Raw genomic sequence first — 15174 nt, 5'->3', positions numbered from 1 at the left:
TAATCGATTGCGGGCGCATACAATATTGGATACGGAAATATCCTACTGATGGGGAAGAATAATCTTCTGAAGCTATCCTGTTAATTGCGATTGATTGAAAAACCACAAAACCAAATGTATTTGGTCACAGTGTTACATGGATAGAAAACATTCAATTAAACTCTTTCACATGAATATATTTTGAAAATTCCCAGAGGAACTGGCAGATTATTTTCAGTAACGATTAGATATTTCCACATTTTCCTCGATACTGGAAGCCCACCAGTGGTTAATGCTAACTCGATAACCACCTGTTAATAGCACTTGATTGAAACATATTTGGTTTCACATGAATGTAATTTTAAATTCCCAGAGGAACTGGCAGATTATTTTCAGTAACGATTAGATATTTCCACATTTTCCTCGATACTGGAAGCCCACCAGTTAATACTAACTCGATAACCACCTGTTAATAGTACTTGATTGAAAAATATTTGGTCACAGTGTTACATGGATAGAAAACATTCAATTAAACTCTTTCACATGAATATATTTTGAAAATTCCCAGAGGAACTGGCAGATTATTTTCAGTAACGATTAGATATTTCCACATTTTCCTCGATACTGGAAGCCCACCAGTGGTTTATGCCAACTCGATAACCACCTGTTAATAGCCGCGCGTGTATGTGTGTGTAGTGATGTCTTCCCAGGGAACCGTTTGTGGCATCACTCTCCTCCTGATAGATTCCCTTCTGGCCTAGGGTGCACAAACAGGCTCTTGGTGACACCGTTCATCCGCGCTTTCATGATAAATAAAGAGCTTCACCGCAACAGCGACAACATGCTCCAATCGCTGTTCAATTAGAACTGAGTGGATTTCCGAGCGCCGCTCGCTTATATACCGATTGGTGATTTCAATAGCCTGTTTTGAAAGCAATTTTAAGACTATTGAAACAAGTTTTTGGATAAAAAAGTAACAAGTATATAACGCGTAGACATTTTATCTTTCGAATGAAGTGTTTATCATACCATTTCGTTCAGTTGTTTAGGAGCTATTAACGCTCAAAATCTCGGTCTCCGGCGTAACGCTTTCGTTTTCGAAACTTTGATTTTACACCCCGGTATAGACGTAGTCCTACGTCAAAAAAATTAAGAAACTTACCGGTACTCCTATTTTTATATACTTGAGTTACTATTTTCATTATATTTGCCTTGTTCCTGCTAAGTTGTGTATTTTCAATAATAATCCATCCATTATTTAAAGGGATATTAACGTTAAAAATCTATACACCTTTTCCATCCGAAACATCGTAATGGTTTAATGTAGTTCTACGTCAAAAAAATTGAAGAAAGTAATCATGTTTTGAACACACCTTCCTGTTAAAAATAGTCCTACGCTGAAAAAAATGTTACACATGAGGGGCTGAGAAGGAAAGGGGTGTAAGTGACTCGATCGATTTTTCTTCATCAACTTTCTCTTTAGTTAATAACTCAGTTGGAAAAACGTTCCAATTTGAGTTTGCTTTAGAATCCGATAGATGAGGTTCTGACCTATCTTCCACATTGTGAAATACAGCTGAGAATGTGTTTGCAGCTAAGTGATGACCAAAAGAGAGAGTCGATGTAGAGAAATCGATGATGTCACTTACAACAATTTCATTTTGAGCCCCTCACATAATATTTATTTGATGCAGCAATGTGTTATTATTCATAATTTTCACATTGAAAGTGTGTTTGTCTTTTCCAAAAACTCATCAAACTTTTCACAAAAACAAGTAATGGGTTGTATCTTTGATATAACCGCAAGGTAGGACTACCATTACATTTTCGAGCGCATCAGCATTTCATTGACATTTCAATATGATGTAATATGTTTTTTATTAGGATCTAATATGATTCACTGTTTTCTTGATTTTCTTCAGCATGCAACACGATTCACTACAGTACTGAATCGATTTAAATTATACGCTTATACGACACACAAACTGCATCAGCGTAATATACGCATATGATGCGGCTTAAATATATTTTACGACAATGTGCATCATAAAATTGATGTTTATTATACCGAATTGCGACTTAATTTGATAATGGTATATAAAATCGAGTTTCTACATTTAATGCGATTTCAAATATACACGATACATACTTTGATTGATATTATATGCGATTATGATTTATTCGGATTTCTTGTAAGACTTGGCACGTGCAAAATTATACGATTTAATGTTTGCTGGGATTTGCCATGTATGTATATGGTCTCCACTTTTGCATGCATATGCCAGTTAGGCGCATTATATGCCAACCAAAATTTGGGGCATATAATGTTATATATATACGCTTGTTATGCGATTTAATGTTTGCACTCTGGAACAGAAACGACAGACGTAGTGCCACGTCAAAACTGATTCTTTGCTACTTTTAAACAATTCTCGCGTAACTTTTGAAAAGGTCCTATGTAACATTCACATCAACTCGAGAAAAACGGAGTTGAAGATCGGAATATTGTTTCAAAAGGAATCGATCTTTATCACTACTTTTACCACTAGCAGTCAATAATAACTCTGAAAAACCAATCGTAACTGTTGTCATGTGATTTTAGTTAGAAATTCAAGCCTTCGAGCGAAAAATGTTACATTGGACGTTTCGACTGCCCGCTTTGTACATTGGACAAATAACGTTACACGATGAGAATCTGAAAATAACTACTAAACAACGATCCAAATACTTGCACTTCGTGCTAAAAGCAGATCATTATTGTTATAACTCGTTGAATTGAACTAAAAACGATATCAACACCCGAAAATAACAAAACCTCAAAATGACCGAAGTGCGATTTCGTGTTGTATTGGTTGCTTTGTTACTTCGGATGTATCGAGCCTCAGAGGGAAGTGGCGTCCGAAGTAACAGTCGAGTGCTTAAAATTCGAATCTGTACATTGGTCATTTTGTGTATCGGCGATAAAAAGGTGAAAAGGATAGATACTTGAACGATTGTTTTCTCAATGCATTAAATGATTGATAACTAATAGTGTGAATCTATGAACTCGATTTGTTTACATTTGTTACTTAGGACGTTTTCAAAAGTTACGCGAGAATTGTCGTTACACAATAAAGAAGTAATTAATAGCGAATTCGTTTTTAAAACTGAGTCAGTGCCAAACTGACTCTGTAATAAAAAAACGTTTTCAGTTTCACGAATGCGGTGTTTTGTTGGTGTGCGTTATATAGTCTGATTGGTTTATATTCGCGACGATAAATGTACAGTGTCGACGTCTAATGGCGATATTAATGCTTGGGAGGTAAATTATTCTCTATCAGATCAGCAGGGCCAAGTGCAGTGTAAAAATATAAAAGTTTGAATGAATGTTTTCACTTCATATTGTTTTATTACTTAAAACATGTAGTTCTGACACTTACTTAACCATTTGTCGATGCATTTCCTGGTTTTTCCACAAATAATTACTATTATAATATAAAATCATCATTAGCCACAGTTTTCGTTCAATATGTTTCTGTGATATCGAAAAAAAAACCTCTTATTTCATCGCATGAAATAAATATTCGATACGTTAAAGTAAATTTTCATTCATAATTTTGATTTTGAAAGCAGGTTTATTCCACCTGAATATCCATTATTATTTTCGCCTCCCAATGAAAGCACACGTAGCTTAATGCCGTCTGCTCGAATATACTTTCAAAATCAGAATCCGAATTGGATTACGATTCCAATAATACAAAAGCAAAAGCAGCAGGTTTTTCATCTTCATAGTTTTTATTTTTAGATTTTCCAAAATATACTCGGAACTTGACAGTTCGGTATAGTTTTATTGGTGAACCCGAGTGCCTACCCGTGAAACATCTCAGTGCGAAACTAAGGCAAGGCGCAAATTGAGACGCATATAGCGCGAGTAACTTGGCGCGATATAGCGCCTGTTTTTGTGGCTAATGAAAACAGATAGAACTTCGCAAATTGGCCAGATGACGCGAGATGGTGGAGCGCTCGTGAGACACGACTCGCGCGACGCTGTGGCTGAACCACAGTTTCTCGTGCTGGTCATGCCGGTTGTGGTAGTTGTGTTGATGAACAATCATATAGCGCCGTGGGTTTGACACTGTATGGCTGTACTGGTCGGGTGATTGTGTTAGTAAATAAATATATCGCGCAACTCTGTGTTAATCAGTCATTGTATGCGAGTGGCATGTTATTTACACCAAACTGCGACTCAATATGCGCTCCACCACGCTATGTTTGTGGCACGTATGAGTCGTGTTGGTAGTCACGTGTTCGCTTACGAGCGCTATACGCTTCTCAATTTGCGCCTGGCCTAACAGCTTTCGGGGCGAACCAGTGCGACACTGAGTGCGAAACTGACTGAATAAAAAAACGTTTTTACAGCAGTTAGTGCGGCACTGAGGTTGAAACTGAACAAAAACGAATTCGCTATAAATGAAATTTAATTCATTTCAATTTATCGTGTGAAACGCGAACTTTTCAGCGTTTACTTACCAGCTGTCAAAATCAGCTGACGGTGTTTGCTCACAAACACAAGTCGACAATAGTTGCAAATTACTCAAACTCGTTATTTGAGCAGATAAATGTTTGTTCTGGTTCGAGCTCGAGGAATGTTTGTTCTGGTTCCGCAATGATAAAATCTACGAAATGAAATCCAGTAAAGTGTCGCGACGCTTGTTATTTATCCGCGGATCTGAATCCTCAAGCCGTCACAAATGCATCAGTTGGGTCAGAAAACGTCAAAACAATCCATAGATACACTCGATAGAAAGGACTTCAATGGTGTTCGTTTGTGTGTTTGATGGTGTTATTTTCCTCATTTTGCATTCCCACTCGATGCTTGTGGCCCACAATATGTTTTGCTAGCATAGCTTCAGTTTCGGTACACCTGCGCAATCGTCGAGTTCGGCTTCGAAGCGATTATACTATACGCGAGCTACGGGAAAGAAAACAATCAATTTTTCACCCATTCTCGAGCTCGGTGCTTTGGATCAACTTCGACAGTCGGTGGAGCGTGTTGTTTTCGCAAATTGACTACTTCCGGTGGTTCTCATCCCAAATCAGTGTTGTGTGTCAAAGTACGATGCTCGAGGAAGCAAGTAGGATGGAGGCCCGATAAACATCTGCGTGCGTTCGTGCTGCTGTTTGTGATTCTCTGTATAATATCTGGGTTAATGCTCGGGAAGAACCGTGTGTTTGTGCGAATAATGGATTAACACTCCCCGCGAAGTGGATTACAGTATATCGTCAACGCTGAGTACTAAATTAAAATGACCTCCACGCCTTCGTCGCCCGAGAGCGAGGATTTTCCCGGAAGATTGCTGCACCAGGTACGTGTGGGAGGCTGAACCTTTTTCCGACAGTGGCAGTGGCGCAGGGCGAGGGACCTTGAACCTTTTCACAGCTCCCATCTTTTGCGTTATCCATGTGATGAGAGGTTATCGATTTTCTGTATTACGTTGTCGGCGTTGTAAATTTTCAAGCCTCCCCTTGAGTGGGTGACTGTTGAATTCAACTCGAAATAGATTGGATTGGCGAATATAAATTGACCATGACTTAGTTTATAATCGTGCGAGCTAAAGAAGGTGTGTGATTTGTTTACATCATTTAGGAATTCATTGCATCGAGGGATAGGTTTTCACTATCGATGGCGTAATTTACTCACTCACGCAGGAGAAACAGCGTGTGAACCTAACAATACATTGTTATACTCTGTAGCTTGAGCATTCCGAGGCTTTAGCCATTATATTAGACCGAATGAGAGGGAGTACTATTTTAAGAAGCCTCATAAGTGATCAACCCCTGAAACGAGAAACCTACCCGAGCGTTAAATTAATTCGTATGCTTCGTGGAAATCCGATAATCAAGTCGGAAGGAAACAGCAGAAACCCATATGAAGACATAAAATCAATATTATCAAATTGAGTCGTTCAACATTGAACTCAAAACAGGCGCGCGTTTGTCTTCAATCTCTTTATGATTTGTGTAAAAACACTTAGTTTCTCATCATTGTCTACCCCCGTAAAACCTCGACGGTAAATTGTTTTATGATCTTGATTTTTGTAGATGCCTCAATTGGTGCCCAATTAGCAATGTTTAGGAAGTGTTTCTCCTATCGCAACTCTGCTTGGCGCCAAAGACACGAGCCAGCTTCACCGAATGAAGCAAATGATAATAAGATAATTGCCATTGGATCGTTGCATGGAATAAATAAGAAAAAAAGTGGATCAACGCGCTTCAATTGCTGTGAAAATTCCTATCTCGATGATTGGTGTAATTGTTTCAATGCCACAAATGTTCATTCCACATTCAAAACCGTGCGATCTCATTTAACGAGTGAAGCACTCAAATAAGTCCAAGTTCGATAAATCGAAAATTGGCCAACAACCCTAGGAAACACTCCGTTTCGGAAAATACGATACGATATACCGGCAAATTTTGCATCATAATAAAATGAGCGTGGGGTTAACGGCTTCGATGCATGGTATCGTTACCGAAACTCAATGCATTTACCTATTGCTAAGTTCTCATCGCAGAGACAAAGCCGCCCCCGCTATGGGAAACCGGTTTGTGTCGCAATTTTCATTCCAACGTTATAAAGTTTGCTTGATCGAGCGTGCTGTTGGAGTGTTTCTGTAAAAATTTTCGAAACATACATGCGAATCGGTTCAGCTTCACTATCTAGCTAATCGATCAACGCGCTGCTTGGATTGGGGTGTAACCGATAAGCAAGGGTGTAAACGGGTGAATTAATGATGTGTATGTACCCTCCCCAATCTTATTATGGATATCAATCAAAAAGAGTTCACCATTCATAATCGGCAAATATTTTGACGTAGGACTACGTCTTCCATTTCTATACCGGGGTGTAAAACCAAAGTTTCGAGAACGAAAGCGTTACGCTGGAGACCGAGATTTTGAGCGTTAATAGCTCTTAAACAACTGAACGAAATGGTATGATAAACACTTCATTTGAAAGATAAAATGTCTACGCGTCATATACTTGTTACTTTTTCATCCAAAAACTTGTTTCAATAGTCTTAAAATTGATTTCAAAACAGGCTATTGAAATCACCAATCGGTATATAAGCGAGCGCCGCTCGTAAACCCACTCAGTTATGATTGAACAGCGATTGGAGCATGTTGTCGCTGTTGTTGTGAAGCTAATTTCGTTTATCATGAAAACGCTGATGAACGGTGTCACCAAGAGCCTGTTTGTGCACCTAAGGCCAAAAGGGAATCGCATCAGGAGGAGAGTGATGCCACGGTTCCGCTTGAAACATCGGAGCAGCCGCCACACACACACACACACACACACACACACACACACATACACGCGCGGAATTCTCGTTGCTATCATCGTTGTTGAAAAATAATCTGCCAGTTCCCCTGGGAATTGAAAAATACATTCATGCGAAAGAGTTTATTTTAATGTTTTCTATCCATATAACACTGCAACCAAATACATTTGGTTTTGTTATTTTTCAATCAATCGCAATTAACAGGAAAGCTTCTGAATATTTTTTCCCCATCAGTGGAAATTTTCGTATCTAATATTGGATGCATAACATGAAAAACGGAAAATGTTTCACATCGCGAAAATCAAGTCATTTTCGAGCGATTATTTGCTTTCTACTCATATAATGCTGCAACCAAATACATTTCGTTTTGGATTTTTTCAATCAAGTGCGATCAACGTAAGACCACGTCTTTCGGCAATTTATTAGAGGTGCAATGAATCTTTAGGAATTCCCGCTCTACGCGCACTGGCAAACAATGTTTACTCAACAATTTCTCAAACGAGAAATGGGTGTTGTGAGAAAGGATTAGCGAACGCGAAAACGACAAACGGGAGAAAGATACGTTTGGAGGTTGAAGGAAATTGGCAGAAAACTTCTTCATTCTATCATTCAAATAATGTGATTCATACCACCTCGTTTTGCCAGAAAGAGATTATTAATGTTCAAAGGAGGAATCGAGTCCTCCGAGGAAATTACCCAGAGCAAATTAGAGTCGACTATCGATTGCGGCATTCGTACACAAATAATTTTATAATGCAGTTTCACCAAAGTGATTTCTTCGGATATATTCACTACATCATGTCATGTATTTCATATTCTTCATTAAGAAATCCATATCCATGGCACCTATCGGTAACGAATTATTATCGAAACCACGATTTTCGCTAAATGCTCCTTTTCAGTTCGGCCTGTAAAAAACTTTTCTGTACTCTAATCCATCAAATTTGGAGCCCTGAAAAGGGCCGTTGATTATATGCTAAGCTAATATAGCACGCTCTCCTCGGATACGATGGGCCAGCTGGATGTCCTTGGGCATGATGTGACGCGTTTTGCATGGATAGCACACAAATTGGTATCTTCGAATAAGCCTCCTGCAGCGTCATAGCCGCGGAAATTTGGAAGCGCAAGTCGGTTTTGAAGTCCTGAGCAATTCCACGATCCAAATGCTGCAAAGGTAGCTGCGGATCAGCAATTCGGTCGACTTCTGATAGCGATGAATTTCACGCACAGTTCCCGGTCGATAGCGATGTGGCTTCTCCACCTACCCTGCTACTGGTGCGCTTATCCGAGCTGACTTCGTGTGCCTTACCACCGAATGACTAACGAGCTGTCTGCGAAAGACTAACGAGCTCGAGTCCTCACGGTGCGAGAGTAGAGTAAGAAATGAACGAAAGCAAAGGAAGCGTCATTTTATAAACCATAGAAGTATAGAATCTAAATCCCACCCATATTATATTCGTGAGTATACAGTAAGCTTATATAATAAAGAGGGTGGGGTTTACATTCGATTCTTTTATGTTTTATAAAATGACACTTCCCTTGCTTTCGTTCATTTCGTACTCTACTCTCGCACCGTGAGGACTCGTTTCATCGGGACTAAGCAGACAGCTCGTTAGTCCTTCGGTGGTAAGGCACCACGAAAGCAGCTCGGATAAGCGCACCAGCCGCAGGAAGCGTGAAGAAGCCACATCGCTATCGACCGGGAACTTCGCATGAAATTCGTCGCTATCAGAAGTCGACCGAATTGCTGATCCGCAAGCTACCTTTGCAGCATATGGTTCGTGGAATTGCTCAGGACTTCAAAACCGACTTGCGCTTCCAAAGTTCCGCGGTTATGACGCTGCAGGAGTCCTATTCGAAGATACCAATTTGTGTGCTATCCATGCAAAACGCGTCACATCATGCCCAAGGACATCCAGCTGGCCCATCGTATCCGAGGAGAGCGTGCTATATTAGCTTAGCATATAATCAACGGCCCTTTTCAGGGCTCCAAATTTGATGGATTAGAGTTCAGAAAAGTTTATTACAGGCCGAACTGAAAGGAGCATTTAGCGAAAATCGTGGTGTCGATGATAATTCGATACCGATAGGTGCCATGGATATGGATTTCATAATGAAGAATATGAAATACATGACATGATGTAGTGAATATATCCCCATATCGAAGAAATCACTTTGATGAAACTGTTTACCGTTTGTCGTTTTTAAGTGTTGGGAAAGGGCATTATTTTTGCTGAGTAAATTCCAAGAAAAAAACCATTCCTTCTTTAAGCGTGATTCATTCTGCTTCGGATCAACGGAACAGTGATAATCATTTCATACAAAAGATAAAATGTCCAAGAGTTATATGATTGCTATTTATTGAGTCGGAAAATTGTTTCAATAGCTTAATGATAGCTTCGAAAACAGGTTATAAAATGACGCTTCCTTTGCTTTCGTTCATTTCTTACTCTACTCTCGCACCGTGACGACTCGTTTGTTTGGGACCAAGCAGATAGCAGGTTAGTCTTTCAGTGGTAAGGCACACGAAAGCAGCTCGGATAAGCGCACCAGCCGCAGGATAGGTGAAGAAGCCACATCGCTATCGACCGGGAACTTTGCGTGAAATTCATCGCTATCGGAAGTCGACCGAATTGCTGATCCGCAAGCTACCTTTGCAGCTTTTGGATCGTGGAATAGCTCAGGACTTCAAAACCGACTTGCGCTTCCAAAGTTCCGCGGTTATGACGCTGCAGGAGGCTTATTCGAAGATACAAATTTGTGTGCTATCCATGCAAAACGCGTCACATCATGCCCAAGGACATTCAGCTGGCCCGTCGAATCCAAGGAGAGGGTGCTATATTAGCTTAGCATATAATCAACGGCTCTTTTCAGGGCTCCAAATTTGATGGATTAGAGTTCAGAAAAGTTTTTTGCAGGCCAAACTTAAACGAGAATTTTCGTTTGGATGCCATACAGCATCGAGAAAATTCCGGAAAGATCTAACCGTTGCTGAAAAATAATCTGCCAGTTCCCTGGGAATTGAAGAATACATCCATGCGAAAGAGTTTATTTTAATGTTTTCTAATTATATGGCGAATACAGCGACCAAATACATTTGATTTCGTAATTTTTCAATCAAGTGTAATTAGCTGGAAAGCTTCTGAAGATTATTCTTTCCCATCAGTAGGATATTTTCGTATCCAATAATGGATGCATAACATGAAAAACGGAAAATGTTTCGTATCGCCAAAATTATATAATTTTCAATCGATTATTGCTCAGTCGCCGAAATTTTCATACTCAGAGAGTTCATTCTCCTCTAGTTTGCCTTCCAAATTGACATCGTAAACCACACCTTCTCTCGATTCAATCACGCACGAAAAGCATACTGAAATGATATTCTGGTGGTGAAACCCATTCATTTTTCGTGAGGCGTCGTGCACAAATTACGTAACGCGATAAGGGGGGAGGGGTTAGATGTTGCGTTACTTTCTGTTTATTAGAGATAGGAAATTGCGTTACGGAAGGGGGAGAGGTTCAAAATCCGGATTTTTGCGTTACGTAATTTGTGCACGACGCCTGAGGACATCGACAAGACAACATCGTTACTGAACGAGCTGAACGGCGAGGGATCGAGGTATTCATTACCTGGCTTGACCTGACCTGAAATGCAATCAGTTTGTTTTAACTGTGAGGGAGCGCAGAAAAGCCGATCGATCAGAAGGAGAAGAGAAGGTGACCAAGAGAGTATCAGCATCGAAATACGGTTCCTCGGGAAGACATAGAAGCAGCCGCCACACACACACACATACACGCGCGCAACTCTTTTCGTTTGCTGGTTATCGAGAGGAAACCTGGAAAGAAATGATCGTTGCTGAAAAATAATCTGCCAGTTCCCTTTGGAATTGAAAATTACATTCAAGCGAGTTTATTTTAATGTTTTCTATCCATATAATACTGCGACCACATACATTTGGTTTTGTGATTGGTCAATCAAGTGCAGTTAACAGGAAAGCTTCTGAAGATTATTCTTCAGAACAAGGTTTTTTGTATCCAATATTGGATGCATAAAACCTTGAGTCTTCAAAGTAACACTTTCGTTTTTGAAGTCACCCAAATATTTATTTATTCATTCATTCAGGATGGATTTAGATTCAACTTCAAACAAATGATCTCTAAATCAACGATAGTCCTACGTCACCCTTGCGGTTATACCATAGATATAGCCCACTTCCTGTTTTTACATGGCGGAATTCAGAATCGGACTATGGGCAACTCCGTTTTACGAAGCGAATTCGTTTTTATGTTATTAATGCTGTTGAAAAACGGTCTCTCGAAGCGGTAATTTGAATTTCGAAAATAGGAAAGAGTAGCACGGGGCCATATTTGGAGAATAATTATGCGTTGGATGAACGTGGAATCAGAATTTGGTCGTTCTAGCGTATTTTCAGCCACTCAACTGCGATGAAATTTTCGAAGAAAATTGAACTCGTTTGGCACTAGTCGTGCTGCGATTTTTCTCATGCCCAAAGCATCAACATAACAACCGATCTCGTGAGAGACGCAATAGACCCTATTATAGCGATCGAATCGATAAGAATTTTACTCGTTAGCTCTGTTTTACTGTTATAGATACCGAGCATAGTCGACAACATCGACCGAGTGACAAGCTATTGGAGCTTGAAATTTGAAACACTTAATTTTTCGAGTACTTTGGTTTGTACATCTTCAGAGAATTATTTTGTTTTGATTTGCGTTCCCTAATTTTTTCTTTGATAAACATTTCAGAAACACTTGAATATATGTGAAAAAAAGTTGTGACTAGCGATGGGCAATACTTTGAATATTAAATTTGTAACTATTTTTGCAGAATAAGGCATTAATTTTTGAAAAAAAGTCACAGAAGGGTTGTGTCCAAAACACGACCTCATAGTTGACGTAGGATTCCGTTAAGTTTTCTGTTGATTTTGGATATATTTGAAGAATTACACTGTTAAACTCTTTGATGATGATTTGGTGGCCCTCAAAAGGCCCGTTTTGGATAGATGTTGGGTATTGTTTGTTCACTCCACCAGTGTTTACCGAGTAATGGTGACAGAAGGATGGTAAAAAGTCGTTGGATGGTGCGTATCAGATAAAAGATACCGAAATGGAACGAGATGTGATGAACTTAGTGATCCTAGACGAGATGCCTCCTGTGGTATGTTTGGATGAAATAAAGAAAAAAAAACTCACCAATGTAATATAAGATAATTACCAATACCGAGCACAATTATCATTTTTTCTCATCAGTAAAAACATGTTACTTTAATGTAGAGAAAACATAATTGAAATGGAACAGGTATTTTTCTTTGAATTTTTTCCTTTTTGAGTGTTTATTCAACCCAATGCGAATTTTAATTGGACTAACAACAACTAATACTATATCAATGTCCTGGAAAAGAGGTAATGAAGATCGCTCGAGTTTCGAGCGACATAGCATGCGCTGCTATAACTATTTCGCAAATAGTGACGTCAGTCGTTGTGTTTATCTTTGATCGCCCACCGCATCCATGTAAAAATGATATTTTCAGGAAGAAATTTATCAATTAAAAACGTACATTTTTGTAGAGCTCCCGCTGAATATGAGGCTAATGTTATAGCGTGAAGTGAATATTTGTGAAATCACGTTGAAAAAGACGGATAAAAGTGATATTTTCATGTGCCATTTTCACTCCTCCACGTTCATAGAAACAAACGAAGTTTCATTATTTTACCGTTATGAAGTTGATGTTTCGAAGACTCTCAGTGTCGGTGTGTATGTTGTGAGATAATAATCGCCAATTATTCAAAATTTCACCGAAAATGTTACTGCTTTCGAGAACTAAGCATACGACTGCTCTCTGGACCTTTTTACTACATGAATAATCGAAATATGCCACGATATAATTGTCATCTGTTAAAAAACGACCAGTTGAATGATTTCATGAGAATTGTGACTTAAATTATCATGCAACCGTAAATACTTTCAATATTGTTTTGTTTCTTCCATATACATTCCATATTGAATGCAAATAATGACGACACGATATTTGGCTTGCCAATACAGATACACTTCGCCTACTGCTCCACCTCTATATGTACCTCATTGATACTATATGTAGAGCATATGGGAAATCACTTTTTCTAATATTTCTTCACTTTTCCAATTTTTCTCGCCGTATAAACTTTCCTTGGGTGAAAATGAACAGAACAAAACAGACAGCTGAAACCAAACAACCCGTTCTCGAGCGGGAACACACCTTGGTTTTTATTTATGAAAATTGAAATAAATCGTTCCATGTATCAAGTCATTTTTAACACAATTGCTACCATACACTATTTTACAATTACACTTGTGCTAAATTTTTCACAATACACGATCGGTCATTGATATGAAATTTCACGAAGCAACCAACATTAAAGTTCCAAATTTAAATTTTATTTGCTAGAATTAATCGTATCACCCACCTTACTTGCAATATAAAAATACCCCCGACTTGCATATATTTGCGATGCCGAATTTCCCCCAGACAGCTTGGTTTTCATGTCTCTGTTAGGGAACACATCTCGGTACACCAAAAATTGATTTTTAGCTCATGTTTTGTCATCCAAATTTATGACATTAAATGAGACATAACATAACAGAAAATGTCCTACTGGTAAGCATTTGTATAATATACATGGTACAGCAATATAAGATAAATACGAGCGAGCGAGACAAAAGACAAATAAGCTTTCCGCATGCTTTGCCACATACACGGCCCAGACCGAGATAGATATTGTTCTCCTTCATGCGCTCCTTTTTTACTCTTAGAAAACACCTCCCAACTTTATTTTATAATCAGGTGCAATAATATCACGTATTTGCTGAACAACTTCTTAATCACCATTAGCCATGTGGATAGCGTGGTCATGTAAATTAGCTTTGCATTCCAGCCGGCCTAAGTTCGATCCCCATTGACATCGTATGGAATTTTTTTTTTGGCGCAATCCCAAATGAAATAAGAAAAGAAAACAGAAAGAGATGTCTGCACGCATACATACAAACCATTTTTAAGATTTCAAAATAGCTCATTATTTGCGCATTTGACACTCATGCACAGGAAATGGCATCTTTTCTGCCAAAGATGAAATTTTTTCTGCCAACACTAGTTTGGGTGTAGGAACGAAAGCTCCCCCTACTTTCATGTTTTTGCAATGCCAATTATCGCCAGGCAGCTTGGTTTTGATGTCTCTGTTAGGGACTCGCCGCATGTGTCGTCAATTTCAACAAATCAGAAGTGGGTCTTTCCGTTAGGATAGGGGTTGAGACTTTTCAATTGTTCGATAGTTAGTTTCATGACATATATTATTTTCTTCAATATAAAAAAAATGTTGTGGAGTGCCGAAATCGATTGACGCAAAAATTTCATCAATTCATCATGAAATGACTGAGCAATAAGCGTTTGAAATTGGACAATTTTCACGATGTACTCGATTTTCGATTTTCAATTTGTATCCCAATATATTCCCGAAAGACGTAATCCTACGTCAAAAATCAAGGGGCTGTATCCAAGACACGACCGCTTACGACGTAGCACTACGCAATCTTTTATTTTAATTTGTTGGTTTATCATTTCGGATATTTTTTGCGAATATCAGATGCACTTCATGTGAAATATTCTCTAGCGTTCCCTCTAGCGAGGGGAAACATAAAACACTAAACGAGCAGAATAAGCCTTTGTTGTTTCGGGCGCAGAAAGATTCTGAGAATTTTCCTCAGAAGAGATGCAATACTTATACGCAAGCGTCAGCTTACTTACTATGCAAGGTTAGAGTTTACATAGCAAATATTCTCTTATCGCTATCCCCCTTCGTTGTTTCTATTCTAGCGACT

General features: G+C 38.9%; 1 protein-coding gene across 2 annotated transcripts in view; it reads left to right on the top strand.

The window, feature by feature from the left end:
* Nucleotides 1-4527: 4527 nt before the first annotated feature.
* Nucleotides 4528-15174, top strand: part of LOC129766904 (leucine-rich repeat serine/threonine-protein kinase 1) — a 57570-nt gene continuing 46923 nt past the window's right edge. For both annotated transcript variants that reach the window (XM_055767511.1, XM_055767507.1), the window contains exon 1: nucleotides 4528-5324. In XM_055767511.1, the coding sequence (XP_055623486.1) occupies nucleotides 5265-5324 (60 nt within the window). In that variant the 5' untranslated portion in view covers nucleotides 4528-5264. The remainder of the gene's footprint in view (nucleotides 5325-15174) is intronic.

Source organism: Toxorhynchites rutilus, chromosome 1 (genome assembly GCF_029784135.1).
Source record: "Toxorhynchites rutilus septentrionalis strain SRP chromosome 1, ASM2978413v1, whole genome shotgun sequence".
NCBI classification, from domain to species: Eukaryota; Metazoa; Arthropoda; class Insecta; order Diptera; family Culicidae; genus Toxorhynchites; species Toxorhynchites rutilus.
Note: the sequence above shows the minus strand (reverse complement) of the source record. Positions and strands in the feature narration are given on the sequence as shown.